The 18,274-nt window shown below is 36.1% G+C and overlaps 1 protein-coding gene across 5 annotated transcripts; it reads left to right on the top strand.

Moving 5' to 3' along the window:
• Nucleotides 1–37: 37 nt before the first annotated feature.
• LOC109032623 (myrosinase 1) lies at nt 38–17,583 on the top strand. 5 transcript variants are annotated; one of them, XM_072303727.1, is made up of 11 exons: nt 39–173; nt 2,772–2,993; nt 4,770–4,865; nt 6,106–6,248; nt 8,907–9,041; nt 11,145–11,267; nt 12,047–12,245; nt 13,127–13,215; nt 14,728–15,174; nt 16,080–16,186; nt 17,065–17,583. In XM_072303727.1, exons 2-11 carry the CDS (start codon nt 2,861–2,863, stop codon nt 17,201–17,203), a joined length of 1,611 nt encoding a protein of 536 aa, XP_072159828.1. In that variant the 5' UTR covers nt 39–173; nt 2,772–2,860; the 3' UTR covers nt 17,204–17,583. The 5 variants fall into 5 exon arrangements, with proteins under 5 accessions (XP_018900400.2, XP_072159828.1, XP_072159829.1 ...); XM_072303728.1 differs by having other exon boundaries at nt 40–173; nt 2,806–2,993; XM_019044855.2 differs by lacking the exon at nt 2,772–2,993 and having other exon boundaries at nt 38–173.
• Nucleotides 17,584–18,274: the final 691 nt, after the last annotated feature.

The following is an 18,274-nucleotide window of genomic DNA, read 5'->3' as shown; positions in this document are numbered from 1 at the left end:
GAAGCACGAAGGACGACTGCTTTACTCGACGTCAAAACAACGTCTCCACGATCAGTGCGGCGGAGTCGCGCTGCTGTGTTGATTTGTTTGCCGGACTCGGCCCGTTAGAATTGTGGAAAAAAATTGTGGCTTTTATTTCATTCAACAGCAAGGATAAAGCAGCATAAATATATGTAAGTTATGATAAGATTTGATCATTACGTAGATTACTAGTCATCACTCCATTCGCCTTCTGACAATTATCAGGGCCGGATTATCCATTAGGCTACATAAATCATAGCCTAAAGGCACAATATTCTGAAAGGCGCAAAAATTTTGAGAATTTTAAAACGATTTTTATATTTTCTCGAATCTTTTCTGTCAATTCTCACTTTTGAAAACCAGCTTTTTTTAGGCGTCAAGCTGTTTACAACTTTGCATCTCAAAATAGCTTGAAATTGTGGTGAATTTGAACTTTTTTCACATTACCTAACATATTTCTTCTGGTTGAAGGGGAGGAGGCTGTTTCTCAGACAGCCCCTACCCCGAATTAGCATCTAATTTTAGAAGCACCGATCATGTTCAATGGAGGGGCGAAAAAAATATTAATCCGGTCCTGATAATCATATAGTTGAGATGAAAGAAGCATGTTGAAAAAACTTCTAGTAATTTTCGGAATACATACGGAGAATATGAAGACGTCGAAGCTCCCAAACCACGTGTCTCCTTCGGGGGGGGGGGGGGGGGGTAGATACACCTAAAAACATAATAACACAACGCTTGATCTTGCTTCCCAGATTTTGTAAACTAGTTTTTCCATGAATAATGCCTTACTTCAGATAAAAATGTTTTGAGGAAATTGACGCCTTAGTTCTTCAGTTTAAACAAATCATATTTCGTCTGCCGGCCTACCTATTTTAAGTTTACTCCTAGTGAGAGCCCAAAAATTGCCTTCAAACGAGTGAGTATGCAACCTACTGGTGCAGTGGTCGAATTTTAAAATTACGAATGAATAACTAGTACTTTCAATGGTTATGAGACAATACCACAGTGAAGGAAGATAGATCAGGTCTAAAAATAGATCTTAACGCCATATTCTTGATAGTCAATAAAAAACAATTTAAAAAGCGGGTAACAAAGCTAATTTTACGAATAAAACTAAAACGTTTCGGCTGAAAACTCAGCCTCCCTCAGTTGGATAAAATAGTAAAAAGAAACATGGTTAAAATCTGAAATAGTACCTAGCTGTACCTTTCAAAGCGAAAGTGTTGTTAAGAAAGCCGCTTTGAAAGGTACTATATGGAACGGAAGGTACGGAACGTCAATATCTCATTCTTGATAGTACGACCGGTTGATCATATCCGGAGAAAAAAATCTCTCAAGCAGAGCTGTAGAGTGGCTTAAAATTCGTACTTATGGAATAGTACATAAATTTTGTTGCTTCTCTTTCAGTGAGTCTTCTGCTAACTTACTATCACTGCTAACTTCTTGTATCAGGAGCCTTTAAAAGCATGTCACAAATCCATTCATCTTTCATAAATAAAGCGCCTTCGACTCGTTGAACTAATTTCAAAAATCAATGTCAAGATCAGAGCCTGGGCGCTGTCTTATCATCGCGTTTGAGACTATCACTGAGCACACTTCTTAAAATGTAGAGCTGGTGTGAGCGCATGAGATATTGCGTAATGTACAGGCTTAACATAAATCTCAACTTAAACCACCATCCAACGTCTTGCACAGGATAAACCACGCATAAAATCTTACGCTGATTTTATTTACACTTTGTTAGCATTTACGTATCAATTGTTGATATAATATGGGCGGAGGAGCGACGTAAAAAGTTGTCCTTCCTTCAAAATTTGCTCGGAGACTTATCTTCTCCGCACGTTCTTTATTACATTCGTAGGATCTACTCGTGCAATTTTAACAAAAAATTCAGAAAGTTTTCAGGCAAATTGGTATTTCCTCCAAAAATCTATAAAATACGTGAAAAAAATCGACAGATCATTCGCTCAAAAATATTTACCTACTTTCAATTTTTTCAAGTCGTTTTCATTAGTTCATGTGATAAAAAGTTAATTCAAGAGCATAACTCTATTTCTACGATTAAGAGAACCTTTTGCAGTGTTGGAGGGTACCCATGCATGGTGCATTATATTATTATTGCATTATGCATTGTATTTTATTTCAGAAAATATTTCCAATTTGGACGTCAACTGTAGCAGACTATCATTTAAATTTGACGAGAAATGAAAACCATCCAATTTTTTGTTTTTCCTTTATTATGTAAACACATATCTGTTTAAGTTTCTTTCTTAATTTGCTTTGTTTCTCTTCTTTCATTCAAGCTGTTGATACAAAAGCATGAAGCACTTAATCAGTCCACTGAAAAAACAGTCCTTAAGTTTTTTTTCTTCGTATGCATTTATCATTCATATTCGTTCTTACTGTCAGAAGCTTTAGAGTGAAATCCAGAATGCACCTTACTCCAGAGCCTATTTTGCCCCCCCCCCCCCTAAAAAACCCCAAATGATAAGAAAAAAGAGTTAAATTCACATTGCAAGAGCAAAAAGTTCAATCGGCGCAAAGAATTGATCTCACTCTGTGAAAGTGGAGTTCACTTTGCAAAAAGGAGCAGAGTTCGCTTCTTCCACAGGTCTTTCCGGTCGTTTGGGTGCAAGATAGGCTTTGGACTGAAATGCACTTCAAATTTATCCCCAAAATTTAATAGTTTTTTCACGTTTCACATAGATTTCATACTTGTAAATTTCTCTTTCTCTTCTCTTTCACAGTCTACAAGCATTTCATCTTCTTTTCCTTACCTAGAATATTTGCAATTTTAACTGGTGGAAAGTGCATGCTTGCATGTGCAATTTTTTGAATGATCAGATTCCTGCGTTTGGAACGCCGTGGTGCAGGTGCCATGCCTTCAGGCTCCTCTATCTTCTTCATCGTTCCCACCCTTCTCCTGACATTATACCTCTCTGGTCGGAGTGCTAATCATGCATCAAAAGGTAAGAGGCACACCAATTTTGCACGTCTCATCTATGCCAATGAGGCAAAAAGATAAGCCATTTCTTCAAGTGGATTACTTAGATCAGCGCTTGAGATGTTAAAACCGATTTTAAACATTTTAGAGGGTACACACCGATGACAAAGGTGCATACCCGACCCGCGTATCGCTTTTGCAAAGTTTCAAAATGTCCACCCCTATTTGATTTCTTTTCTTTGGAGGAATGAGCCAACTTTATACCTTAAGATTTATACGTGATATTCTGCTGCCAGAGAAGAAAAAACATGAAATTTCACAAGAAAGTACGTTGACTACTTTTTTAAAGCAAAAAAAAATTACGACAGGAAATCCGCAATGTTGCAAACGGAGATGTGTGGTCTCGTATTCGCGCCACAGATATTCTACAGATGTTCCTCGAAAGGAAGAGCAAAAGGCAACGGAAAGTTGCTGATTTTTTCGATTTTTTAGGTCCCTTAAATACCTGATTGGACAAAGAGAGTGACATTTTTTCGTTTTTCATTTCCATTTTTTCATTTTTGACCATTTTCCTGTCAGTTTATCGATTTATTGTAGAAACATCAATCAGTAAAACAATCAATCGTATAAATCATCAAACAACACATCAACAACAACATCAATCGTATAAATTGCTAAGTTCATTTTAAAGAATCCATCGTTATCATTTTCTTCACTTTTTATGAATTAACAAAAAAGTACATATCCTTATGGAAGACGTTTTTCGCACTTAAGATCTTTAAAAATAAGAGAAGAAATATTTCAAGATAAATTATACTAAATTAACTCATCCAACTACGATAAATGTTTTTCCATCGTTAAATGGAGAGCTCAAACTGCCAACTGTGACCAATTTTAATCGTCAATTATTACGAAATATTCAAAATTAAAATAAACGTGACCACTTAATTTTTTGGTGTATATTAAAAAAAGTTAAAACAATACTATTCACAGCGAACTTGAATAGGACACATGCTCTATCACCGGATATTACGCTTGACTGACTTTGAAGTTTAACTATATACCTCGAATGTCTTACTTCTACTTCTTAAACAAACCTCTTAAGAGTCAATGTTATCACTACTAATGAAGGATTACTAGCATACCAATTTTTTGGGGGAAGCTACTTAAGATTGCTCTAAAGGAATGTAAACAATGATATGAAGTATACATTTAACCCAAGGCGGGGGAGCTTAACATTAATGCCTGAAAAAGCGGGTACCGCACCAACAGATGAGAAAGATAAATGACTATTTACTCTCATCACTCCAACACGGTATTCACAAGTGTACAATGTACCGAGTAGCACGTGTGTTTCAGAAATTGAACAGTTGTCGTCATCATACTCTTTTCTTGAAGCGACGAATTTCCTTATATCTTTGGGAGGAAAAGTTCATAATTTAAGTTTTGAAGTGAATTTGCACACAGCAATCGATCCTGACACTAAGTAGAACTGCTTTGTTGGAGCACGTGTGGTGAAAAAACGTGTGGAGAAAGAAATTCACGGAACATTATCAGTTATAACTTTTAAATAATTGTAAAACATTCCTACCACCTTGCAATTGGTTTCACTCAATTGCTTCTCCTCTTTTTTTTCTGTACATATTACGAGCTTGGCTTTTTCCAGAGGAATCTCTGAGGTGAATTAGTGTTAAAAGGCATGGACATTATATCTAACTTTGATTTACTAATTTTGAGCTAAATTGATCCTTTTTAAAAGTTTAGTGTTTTCAAGTGCAATCGAATATTATTACTTTCTCAGGTGACATGGCAGAAAATTGGAGGACGTTTCCTAAAGATTTCATAATTGGAGTCGGCTCTGCAAGTTATCAAATTGAAGGAGGAACCAAAGATGACGGTAAGATTGACTTTTTTAATACGTTAATTTTCAAAGGTAGGGTTTAATGTGTTCAGCTTTATTTTTCAATGAGTGAATACTGAATAATTACTCTAATAGAAAATTGCAGAGCTCTTTTTCCTCAATCCAACCCCAGGACCCTCACTCCAACCTTTGACTCCGATTAAGCAAACATGTTTCGTATCTACATCAATTAGGAGACTTGAAAGTCACGTAGTGAAGTCCTGGTCTCTGATTTGGTCATAATGTCACTAGACAAATCTGAAAATGCAAAATCAAAATATCGACAAACGATTGTGTAAAATGTACCCCTTTTCTTTCCATAGGAAAGGACAATGTAAATATCGCGTCTGATTTTGATAATTAGGTTTTTACCAGTGAAATAATTCACAATTTTTCTAGGAATTGATCCCCTAAAGATACCTTTTTGGAGGGCTCATACAAAATGGTGCTGAGCTTTCTTCAGCGAGTGCGAAGAAAAACCCATAAAGCCAAACTCCAACTTATTCACAACACTCCTCGGGTGACCTTGAAGTCGATGGGAGACAGAAATCATGGCTAGATAATTCTTCCAACCTTACTATTGCTGAGAAAAAGAGACAAAACAGTTATGTTGCCAAGTCATAGGTTCACACCGCCACCGAGCGTTTTCATTCTCGAGCTGGAAAAGAAAAACAAATTGAGATTTAATCATGTTAATGAGCAAAAATGCTGATAGGTACATAGATCTACAACAGGTGTTGATAGCTCTCCCATGCGTCACGTTGTTTTATGTACTTATGATTTCACTTCCGGAAGTAAATTCCTATCTAGTAAACGAGATTCAATCACAATATTCAATCCAGAATAATGCAATGCTGCAAATGAGGCTGTGACTCACAGTAAAAGAAACTTTGCAGTATTTCGATACTCTGATGACACTGCGATGTGACTTTAATAGCAAAGTTTTTGTTCCAGCCGCAGTAAATTTTCGGAATACAAATATTTCAACGTTAATGCGTGCGTTCGGTATCATCCTTTTTTGAAGGCGATTTCAAATCCCCTGGTAACCTACACTGAAGGAGAGAATATTGATGTCTTATCTGTAGGCATGTTAAGACTCTATGCAAGATATTGGACGTTGGAAATAGCTAAAAGATAGCCCCGTGTTTGGATGATCCCCTGTTGTGCGATACTTTCAAAAGAATAAAAAGGAAATTGTTTACATTTGTAAAATTATTCATTTATTTTTCCTTTCAAGGTCGAGGTGAGAGTACATTTGACAGATTCGTGAAAACAAGTAAAGATACACCCGTCAACGGAATAACGTACGAAAACGCAGATGTCAGCTCGGATAACTATCATCACTTAGAAGAGGATGTAAAACTTCTCAAAGAATTAGGGGTAAGTATATTGTTTTTGAGTAACTTTTAATATGCCTGAAATATTTGATATTCAGAATAGTATGATTTTTTTTTTTCTGACGAAAGATTTTAAATCTCATGGAGATATTAAAGTGTTTTTTATCTTTCAGGATGCCTTTTATCCTAATTTTGAAAACCACGCAATCTAAAGTCATAATTAGACTGAGTTTGGCAGAGACAGAGAGACCTAGTCAAAATTGGTCTGATATCATTCAAGTCGAAATGTTAAAATCTCGTATTGAACATTTAGTACCTATATTCCTGTTTCAACTAAGGGTGTTTTATTTTCAAACCTTGCGCACGAAAAAAACATTCATTTTTTTAAAAAAAATGTTATGGTTCAAATTTAATGATAAAGATAAGCACAAAAAACGCTTCAAAATTTTTTTTCATCCCTTCTGAAAAATTCTGTAGGGGTAGGAAAAGTGGTAGAACTGTCATACCACCGCACACTGACGTTCCAGGTTTGTCATTGTGCGGTGGTATAACTGTCATACCACTTTGCTGACCACATTGGATTTTAGTACATAGAGTACATTTGTATGTATGTATGATTTCAACTTTCTAATTTTAGTAATATCGATTATCACATATATCATTTTTGGGTCAGGTTTAGGAGGGGGGGGGGGGGGGTTCCAGCGAGTGGAGAACGGCAGTCAAGATGAAAATAAATATAAATAAAAAAAATCAAAATTGAAATTTCAAACATAAGCAAAATTTTTTTTAAATGAATATGAAAAAGGTCAAAATCCAAAAACTTTGTGACTACACAGAATTAGGGTGGAAGGAATGGGGGAAAAGAAGAAAAAGAAAAAGGGGTGTATATTTGAAGTTCCAGGGGAAACTTATTTTTTTGTGGGAGGGGGGGGGGGCAGGAAAAAACTAAAGAATATTTGTGGTCAATAAAGAGTGGCATGTGAGGTATCATTTTCTGGGTCATTTTGGTAGTAGATTTAACGTATGAAGTCAGAACAGCCACCCCCCCCCTCCACAGTCAAAGATACTGCCCCGAATTCAATATATCTGACTTTGAAAGGCAGGAGGGTGCATTTTGTAAATTTTTACGTGATTAGGCAAGTGAGATATCAATTCTTATGAAATTTTGGTCCAAAATTCCATATAAGGATTCAGAATTTCATATAAGAAGTCATAATAGCCCCCCGGTCAACGAAAAAGCCCCAAATCAAAGATGGCGACTAAATTTGAAAGGCAGAAGGGTGCATTTTTTTTTAAAAATTTTACGTTATTGGGCAAGTGAGGTATCAATTCTGATGTAAATTTGGTCGTCGATTTCAAATGTGAAGTCATAAAAGCCCTCCAATCCACAACAGTGCCCCAAATCCAAGATGGCGGCCGAATTTGAAAGACAGCAAGGTGTATTTTTTTAAATTTTTACTTGATCAGACACCTGAAATATCAATTCTGATGTACCTTTTTTCGTAAATTTTATATGTAGTCATAAATGCCTCCTGGTCGAAGGGGGTACCCTAAATCCAAGATGGCGGCCAAATCTAAAAGGCAGGAGGGTGCATTTTTTGAAATTATAAGTGATTAGGCAAGTTAGGTATCAATTCCAATGTCACTTTGGTCACCCACATTATATATAAAGTCATAACACCCCCACCAACCAACCCCCCCCCCCCCGGTCAAAGAGGGTGTCCCAAAAGCCAAGATGGCGGTCAAATTTGAAAGGCAGGAGGGTGTATTTTTTAAATTCTTACGTGATCAGGCATCTGATATCAATATCAGATATCAATTCTGATAAGATTTTTGTTGTGAATTTCATATATGAAGTCATAAAGGCCTCCTTTTCAAAGGGGGTACCCTAAATCCAAGATGGCTGCCAATTTTGAAAGGTAGGAGGGAGCATTTTTTGGATTTTATGTGATTAGACAAGTTAGATTTCAATTCTTATATCACTTTAGTCGCACATTTCAAGCATGCAGTCATAAAAAAACCCCGGTCAAAGAGGGTGCCCCAAATCCAAGATGGCGACTGAATTTGAGAGGTAGTAGCTTCACCCTTCACCCGAGAAATACGCTTAGGACAAGGAAATGTCGGTTCTCGAGTGACATTGGGATCAAAACTTGAAACGGGGAGAAAGATTTCCTCGAGAATGCACAGAAAATTGAGTTATCTACAAAATGCTGTGTGTGCGGTGGTATAACTGTCATACCACTTTATTTCAGCTCAGAAAATCGACCAAAATGAAAAATCAAGTAAAAACTGCAATGCACCTAGTAAATTACGGCTAGTTAGATTAGAGAATCACATTTATCTAAAAAATAACACCTATTTTTCACACACGACTCGAAGAAAAACAATGCGGATCCGACATAACCTAAAATACCGGGTTTTCATGACATACAATACGCTGTAGCCATGTCATTTTGTAAAAATGAATGGTCATACCATTTAGCAATGATAACCAGAGGTATATTGGACCCAATGATTCAGTAGTTGAGTCCGCTCATCACATTGGCAGCGCTGTAAAAATTAAAAACCGAAGTGGTATGACATTCTATGAAATTAGGTGAGCAAATTATATACACGAGATAAGTCTGTACCTGTTTCCAATTTTCCAAGTTGTAAGAAAAAATTTGACCCTGCAGCACTGACTGATATCTTTTTCCTCTAGGTTGATTTCTACAGATTTTCAATCAGTTGGAGCAGGATATTACCGACGGGTGATATCAGAAATGTAAACCAAGCTGGCATTGATCATTATAATCGCCTGATAGATTTGTTGCTGGAAAAAGATATAAAACCATTTGTAAGTACACGCATTTGACATATCTACCCAACTGTAGGGTCTATAATAAATGTGTATTTGGACTTCATTTTACAATTTGGAACTAATATGTCTGCCTCAGGTTAGGAACAACGCATGCACTATTAGTTCCTTTGCACACATTAGTTTTTTACAGATGATCAAGAAATTGGAATTTCCAATTGCAAAATATAGTTCATTTGACGATAAAAAGGGAAAACAAACAGCACTATTCCTATTGGTATTTTTTTCAGATGTGTGAAATGCTGACTTTATCAGCGCTTGGATTGTTGAATCGTCATTAAAGATAACTCACATCGATAAATAGCATTGCTAATGTAAGGATTATCGATCGAGGCTATTTAATAGCGATTCAACAATTGAACCACTGGCATGCATCTCGCGAAAATTTTATTTAGAGTGCCGCATGCATTCAATTAAAAGTACCGAGAGTCAAAAATGAAATATCGGCGGTAAAATTGCAATTATACTTCTTTATCTTGGTTGCGGTGTTTCGAAATCTCCGCTCACATTTTATTTTTTAAAAAGTTATTAGACCAACATCATGGCTTGAAGTTTTCACAGAATATTCTTCATGGAGAGAAAAAAATCACTGCAATTTTCATTGAATGAGGTCAATACTTTCCCATGTAAAAAATAAAATATGATAGGTAATTTGCAACGCCGCAAACCGAGATACACATTTACCATCGATATGTTACCAATTTACCATCGTTGTTTACCATCAATTTTACCATCTATACGTAATCAGGAGTTTTACCATCGATATGTAATCAATCAACATCCTCTTTACACCCATTTCTATACGAAGAGAAATAAATGTACTCCTTCACATCCTAAAATGAGGAGCATTCAGATGAATAAAGCCATGAAAAATAAACATGAAAAAATAATATGCTTATCTACGCACAAACGCAACAACGCGACCAAAATTGTGCCGCCAATTAATCTGACCCAAATTGATACCCTACGAACTTCAAATCAATAACGGCAGTGCCAACATTGTTTCTTGAATACAGACATGAAAGATCGCGTTATGTAAGTGAATTCTTTCTCTCTTTTCCACCTCTCTTTTCGAGGTCTATATTTCGAACATCATTATTATTGTGATGATCCGAAAAAGTGCATCTTCTCCGAATCGCAGACTCGCGTGGACAACCAAATGCAGGATATTTGTCGTATCGTTACGAACGGACTATCATCAGAAGTAGATATAGCTTGATGTCAATCTATTAAAACCGATCTTTAAAAACGTGTCATTAATGATAAGTTTTTCTCATTCTACCATTCTTTTATTTCTATTCAAATATATCAAGAAAAATAGAACATGCCGAGGAGAAAATGTTCAACCATAAGTCTTGAGACGTATTAGTCATAGACATGGTTAGATTATGGAACTAATTTTTTATTATGCAGATTTTTGGCTCAGTAGGCAGGTATATATAATACTCGAATAGTAAATTTGTATGAAAGAAACTTTACAAAAAACTATGCGCATATAAACATTTACTTGAGTGGGTCTGTGGAGAGAATCGAAATGAGTGGATGACGTACTCATCTTATAATCCGAAAAAATAATTGTCATTCTTTGATAGATACCGTGCCGGGATGTTTACTCAATATAAGTAGACATGAGAGGCTTGGAGGACAAGGCACATAAGTGCAGTTTTTTTTATTTTGAGAAATATGTGTTTGAAGTTTCGAAATTACATGAATACTTATGGCGGAAAGAAAGTTCAAACTGACTTTTTGATGCTTAAAAATTAGAATTTGGGAGCAAATTTTTCACAAAACACGCATTAGGACTAGGTTTACTTGAAATAATTAATACCTTAATTTTTTCAAAAACTGCACTTACCCGCCTTGCCCTCCAAGTCCCTCACATGGGCTTGATACTAACAAAGCCCCCTGTTTATCTCTCATGGTAGCTAGGAATGCGTACTATCTATTATTAATGTAATAGACGCTTATGGGGAATGTTATAGCAGACCACGTTCATAAGTTTTGACTGTAAAGTTTGAAATTACGATACCAAAATGTTTTTTTAAAAAAAATCGGTGACTTAAAAAAATGTATTTTTCCTAGGTCACGATGTTTCACTGGGACTATCCTCAGCCGTTGCAAGATCTCGGAGGTTGGACGAACCCTGTCATGGTTGACTATTTCGTGGAGTTCGCCCATCTACTCTTGAAAACCTACGGGGACAGAGTAAGGCTCTATTATCCTTTTTCAAAAGCAATTACTACCTCCGACAGTTGAGGTGAGTAAATTTCATTGAGGAAGAAAAAAACCAATGACTATGGTCGGAAAATCCGTACCTCCGATTTTTGACTTGCGGTGTATCGTCGCTATCATTTTCCATGGGGGTACCTGATCAAGATTTTTCCTTGAAATTTTCTGTGCATATTTTACACTCGTCAAAAACATTCTCGTAAATTTTCAAGGAAATACTTCGGTTTTTGGATTCCTTTAATGGAAGTTTTTTTTTTTTTTTTTTTTTTTTTTTTTTTTTGTACTTTATAAATTGAAATCTCAACATTTAATCCTTCAAAATTACACTTTTGTATCAATGCATCGTCTTGGAATTGGTCAATAGTTTTTAACGTAAATCTCAGGCAAATGACTTAAAAACTTGAAAAACGCAGTTCCTTAAATCACCCTATATAGTAATTAGATTCACTGTCCGTAAAATTTCATTTCACGTCAATTATTATAATGAGTTTTTTTTCTGTTCAAAGAAATTTTTTTATCGATGACAAAGTTACATTTCTTCGAATTGAAGAAAATACAAAAATGCAATTGAATTGAAACAAATTTCTTTCACTTAGAAAAATTTTGAAAAAAACCGCTTTTCTTTACTTCAAAAAAATGTTCTTTAAATCAAAGAAAAAATTTTCTAATTTAAAACCTGTTTCTCAAACATTTTTCTTTTTCAGTTTTAATTCAAAGTGTTGCCATGTCATACGTGCATTTCAATTTGTTTTTAGGTAAAACTATGGTTAACACACAACGAGCCCCGCTTATTCAGCGTGGGAGCTTATGCAAAGGTGTCTTTGAACTATCCACAACTTGCACCTGGGATCATCATGCCAGGCATCGCTGAATATCTATCCGTTCACCATATCTTGCTATCACACGCAAAAGTATATCACATGTACGATAAACAGTTCAGACCTCATCAGCATGGTAAATTTTCAACGTGTCAAGTAAATTCACATGCAGTAAATCTGAATTTTTCCTTCTCGGAAGACTCCTCAGAAAAGTAGAGCCATGCGCGGCACAAGACATTTGATTTAGTGTATTTCAATAGGTTGATTCCAAATTATGATGAAGCACCTTCAAGAATTTCTGAAGAGTTCCCATACCCATGTGTATTCGCCACATGAAAGTTTTGAGAAATCGCCCTGTTATTTCGGCTCTACCAGAACCTATAAACAGTATTCTATCACAACAATTCGAGATAAAAAAAAATCATTGAGGTCTCGTTGAAAAGAAAATACTATAACATATCGAATCGAAAAAGAATTTAGGTTCTAAAGTCTTTCGGATGCCAAATACGGGCACACTATTTTTTTTGGCGTTACGTCTAGTAATTAAAATATCAACATTTAAAAAATTATATCATATGTATTGAATTTTTTTTAAAGTGTTCTGCACCATGACAATCAATCAGCAGGGCTCTCTATATAATTCCATTACCATCTTTTCTCATTGCACAACACTGGAAAAAGAACACATTGGATCTAGAGTCCAGACTCTTCAAAACATCGACAAGAAAAAGTACTCTTGATTCAATCAGAATCTAGCTTAAATCAAGAACCAAGCATCTTAATTTAAGCGGATTTCGTTTTGATTCAAGTAAAAATCCGATTGAATCAAGAGTATTTTTTCTTGTCAATGTTTTCTAGAGTCTGGACTCTAGATTCAATGTGTTTTTTTTTCCAGTGAAATAAAGTAACAAAGTATTTGATTTTAAACCTCACCTATTTATCAAATTTTGAAGATTTGAGAATGGAACAGTTTTTTATGGTTGATGACGTTAAAGCTCTATGATTCCCTTTTTTCAGGCAAAATGGGCATCAGTTTGGATACGTTCTTTTACCGACCTCAAACTCCAGCGGAGGAAGAAGCTCGTGATCGGTTACTCCAGTTTCATGTGAGTGAGAGCGCATTTTCCCACTACATTATTTAATGATCAAATCAGTTTACATACGAGTAAGCATTTTTGGAATTAACTTTAACAATGAAAACATGATAATAAATCAAAGACGGATCCAGCAATTTGGCAACAAAGGATTTCCTCCATTTAAACCTATGCTTAATAACCGATTCTTGTCGGAGCACCTTGCCCTTCCAAGAATCGATACTTTTCCATAGGTTTAAATGGAGGAAATCCGGTGTTGCCAAATTGCTGGATCCGCCAATGTAATACATTTAAATCACTCGATTCTTGAAGAAGAGACGACTAGAAAAGGTGTAGAATTGAAGCAATTTGATTTATATAGTGTCATTAACCACGTAAAGTTCAATTCGTGCAACAAAAATCATCGTAAGTAGCCCCTAACCAACGAAGTTTTTTATGTGAAAGTTCTAACTTCCCGCTCATGTCAAAAATCATAATCTACTTCTCGAGTCAAATGACACAAAAACGTTACTGCGACAGTCTCTGCGCTATGAAAATTTTACAACTTCAATTTCTGCGCTCCGGCTCAGCTTTTACTTGATGTTCACGCTTTGAACAACACTGAGCGGGGGAGGAACATTGCTCGATTAAGAGCCTGCCAAAACCGTTGTAGTGCGTGATATGATTCACGTACAGACTCTGATTTTTCCTGTGAGCAGCGGAAGATTCAAAAATGCGTATACCCAAATCTGAATAAAAACGTTAACATCTTGGTCAAGAATTAATTTCGGCCAGTTACCCTGATCGTCTTCTTCGTGAAATTTTGAAGAGGTAACATAAATCGAAATGCTATGGTTAATAATTTTTCAAGTGGCCCATTTATCGGTTTTATCTGTTTCTCTCATGCATTGGTTTCTGCGGACCGATTATTCAAATTGATAGACAAAGCTATGAACAGAGAGGGCAAATCGGTATAATGGAGGGATTTCATTGGTGGAAGCGGGTGGTTGCAATGAACAAAGGAGATAGATAATAAACTAACTAACGGCAACACCCGAGCGACCCTATAGTTGGTCCATAATTTCCATCTCCCTTAGACTATAAGAACCACCAATTCAATTGATTGGATCCCTACTCATCCTGTTTGTCTCTTCTGTCTATTGTTTTGTCTATAAATTTCAAAAATCAGCCCACCGCAGACTGATTATTGAAATTGATAGACAAAGCAATAAACAAAGAAGACATAGGGAGTATGGATCGATCCTATTGGTTGAAATGGGTGGTTCTTTTAGACTAAGGGAGTAAATGATGGACAAACTATTAGTTGCCGTTAGTTAGTCTATTACTTACCTCCGATGTCCATTGCCACCACCCGCTTCCACCAATTGGATCCCTCCAAATCCCTTTTGTCGCCTTCGCCTATAGCTTTGTCTATAAATTTAAAAAAGCAGCCTACTAGTCGTCTAACACTTTTCATGTATTCACATGTGGAATTTTTAAGAATGATACTACTCCTTGGATTTATTTACTCTGGTTTGTCTACAGATAGGATGGATAGCTAACCCCATTTTCGGTACGGGTGACTACCCAGAAATAGTAAGGCGCATTGTAGACGAAAACAGCAAAAAAGAAGGTAGACTAACCTCCCGACTGCCCCGATTCTCAGACCAAGAGATCCGGGATCTCAAGGGCTCAGCGGACTTCTTCGGAATCAACCACTACACGACCTACCTGGCCAGGGATGATCCGAATGTTGTCTCTGTCCCTTCCATCGAGCGGGACGCGGGCGTGAATTTAGAATTCGATCCGAAATCTAAGGTCGCCGGACCCTTCTGGCTCATCTACGAGCCCGAGGGATTCAGGGAACTCTTGAACTGGCTCAAGAAAGAGTACAACAACCCTCCGATCTTCATCACGGAAAACGGATGTAGCCAGACTGGAAAGACTTTAACTGAGGAGTTGAACGATGACCGACGAATTGGATATATTCAGGTATATTTTTCACTGTACAGTTTAAAATCATTAGAGTAAAGCGTAACGCATGGCGCCTGAGATGCAACCCCCCTTTGCGGGAGCGTGCTCCTCAGTTGAAAATAATTGTTAAAATTTACCAGAAAAAAATACCACAGAATATTTTTTTAAAAAAAGAATAACATTTGTTGATGCCAATGAGTTAGTTCGCAGCAAACCCTCAAACGCACGTGGTTATACGATAAGGATGCATCTGATATCATGGAGAGAAAGAACTCTTGCTCTCACTATGATCATAGTGGATTTCAGGCTGCACCAATTTTTCTAGTCGTATTGTTACAAAGCTACTTTTGTAGTAATAAGTATAGATCGTTTTCGATACCTAGAATAGGTGGAGATTGTATCGATTTCGATTGGTTCAACATGTACACATAGCCTCAAAAGTCAATCGAGTAATCTGAGGAAACGGGGTTTTTCTGATAGATTTTTTATTCTTATGAGTACTAAATGGCATCGCAAGGTGAAATAGTTAGGGATTTTCCGGAATTTTCTAATTTTTAGATTTTCCGACTGAAATCCTGAAAGTTTTGTTTGAGTTTATGTTCTATTGTTTTGAACCAAACGATACATCGAACCACTATTGAAAACAATCTATTCCGGTCCCTGGGACAACGCTGCATTGTCCAATTGCATTATGTAAAACTGTAACTTCACAAAAGCAACATTACAACTAGGTATATGCTCTGAAAAAGAGGTAAGATCTGAAATCTACTATGACCATTGTGAGAGCAACGGTTAATTTTTTCCGTACATTTTAGCATACTTATTGCTCACTTCTTTTCTGACGTATTATGCTTACCAACCTGATGATTTTTAGTCCTGAGTTCATACTCAAAATATAAATTCATGTCATTATGTGATTACAGGCATACCTCGAACAGCTTTTGAAAGCTGTGAACATTGACAAAGTTAACGTGACCGGCTATTCAGGCTGGTCTTTCATGGATAGTTTTGAGTGGGACTCAGGTTTCAAGTGAGTACGGTTTTTTCTCAATTCCTGTTCTCTTAAAATTGCCAAAAATCCACTATAACACGATTATTTTGATAGAGGAATCTTAGGCGTTGACAACTAGATTTTATTGTAAAGTATGTAGGTCTTCGTTGTTTTTAAAATCCAACAAAGACTCCTTCCTGGGGTTAAACATTTAAATGAGATGGATGCATTGAAAATCATTCATGCTTTGTTTTGTAAAAAAAAGGCAAAAATGGAAACAAAGTTTAACCCAGTTTCCGAATTGTTCAAATAATTCTAGATATTCTCTTCCACTGACCTTGAGAAAAATCGTAGAGTTCAGTGCTTTTATTGCCATGATAATTGATAAAAAGGCATTAGTTAAAAAATTGTGGTGCGTATTTGGAAAGTATTCCTTCATCGGGAAAGTATAGTCAATGTGCTGCTGGGTAAACTTGAGGGGCTTGGAGGACGATACCTAAGGCGGATAAGTGCAGTTCTTGGAAAAATTTAGATGTTAATGATTTCAAGTCAAATCAGTCTTAATGATACATTCTGTGAAAAATGTGCTCTCAAATTCCTACTTTTAAGCATCTAACAGTCAGTTTTAACTTTCTTTCCGCCATAAGTATCCATGTAATTTTGAAACTTTAAATACGTATTTCTCGAAGTAGGAAAAACTACACTTGTGCGCCTTGTCCTCAAAGCCCCTTAACTACTCTTGATTAAAAAGTGTTGTATGGGCGTATTTATGTAAAAAGGAACAATAAAACACGCAAACCCTATACACATCGTTTCTTTTCGCATAAAATTCGTCTTTGTGTACATGCATCAAATAGTATTAGTATTATGGTCTCAAGAACAAAAAGAATTAAATATGCATATCGTTCTCGTTTCAGTGAACGGTTTGGATTCTATCATGTTGACTTTAAGGACCCAAAACGAACAAGGAGAGCAAAAAAATCAGCCAGTTTCTATCGAGAAATATTACTATCGAGGTTTTTGCAACCGCAAATTCAAAATGGTACTCATTCATGATGAAAGATTTTGCTGAAGCGGATGCAAACGTCATTGGCGTTTAACTACGTTCCAATCTCCTTCATAGATTTTTTGTAAAACTGCACGGCACGAAAAACTGAAGCAGAATTAGTGCAATGAAAATAATATCGCTCCGTTGATGAAAACGGTCTTCAATTATTTTCTCTCATTTTATACACAAATGATTCATTTTAGGTACAGACTCTGATTTAAAATTCACTTGTGGATTGAAGAGAAAATGTTCTGCAGTCATTATTTTTAAAACCCATCAGTGTTTTTTTTCCCTAATGAAGGTATTAGCTTCCTTACAAAGTAGGCACTTTGTGTAATATAAAAAGGAAACTAAGTTCCTTGTGAAATTAAAAAATGTTACCTTTTCATCGTTTGAGTATTACCTTGTTTTTTCTCTCTTTTTTTTTACTTTTTAAACATTTAAACTTACTGAATATTTTAGATCTCAGTTTTCAGGAGAGGCAATAAAATTACTATCACAAAACATGCATTCAATCAAATTGGATTTTTAATGTTTGTACCCTAAAAACACTTATGCGGAGAAAAATAAAATGATAAAACGTTAAATCTTCTTAAAAAAATAAAATATTGAGTCATTATGTGCTTACATTTCCTCTCTTTTTTGTTTTCTTAATTTGCATCAACTGCTTGCGGCGGCTAGACGGGAAGTTCTTCAAAGCTTCCTCTCTGTGCAAAATACCCTGCATCTACATTCCAAAAAGAAAATGGTAGAGTGGTAACGTAATTTAAGCCCTACTAAAATTTACAATGGAGAAAAAATAAAATAATATTTACGTGGGAATTACTTTTGAAGGGGATACAGCAGATCAGGCGATAGGAGATAGAGCAGATCAGGCGATAGGGTATAGAGCAGATCAGGCGATAGGGGATAGAGCAGATCATTGCGAGTTCACGGCTCACGCCATCGCGCCTTCAATTTTGCAAGAAGCAACACAGACATCCATCAAGCACGAATAGTTGTATCTCTGCGCCGTGATCAATGCGTGTCCTTTCCATTGCTCTTTTCCCAAGTTGTGTTGGTTTCATTTGTTTAATTTG

The sequence above is a fragment of the Bemisia tabaci genome, chromosome 8 (assembly GCF_918797505.1).
Source record: "Bemisia tabaci chromosome 8, PGI_BMITA_v3".
NCBI classification, from domain to species: Eukaryota; Metazoa; Arthropoda; class Insecta; order Hemiptera; family Aleyrodidae; genus Bemisia; species Bemisia tabaci.
This window is presented reverse-complemented; position numbering and strand designations above follow the sequence as displayed.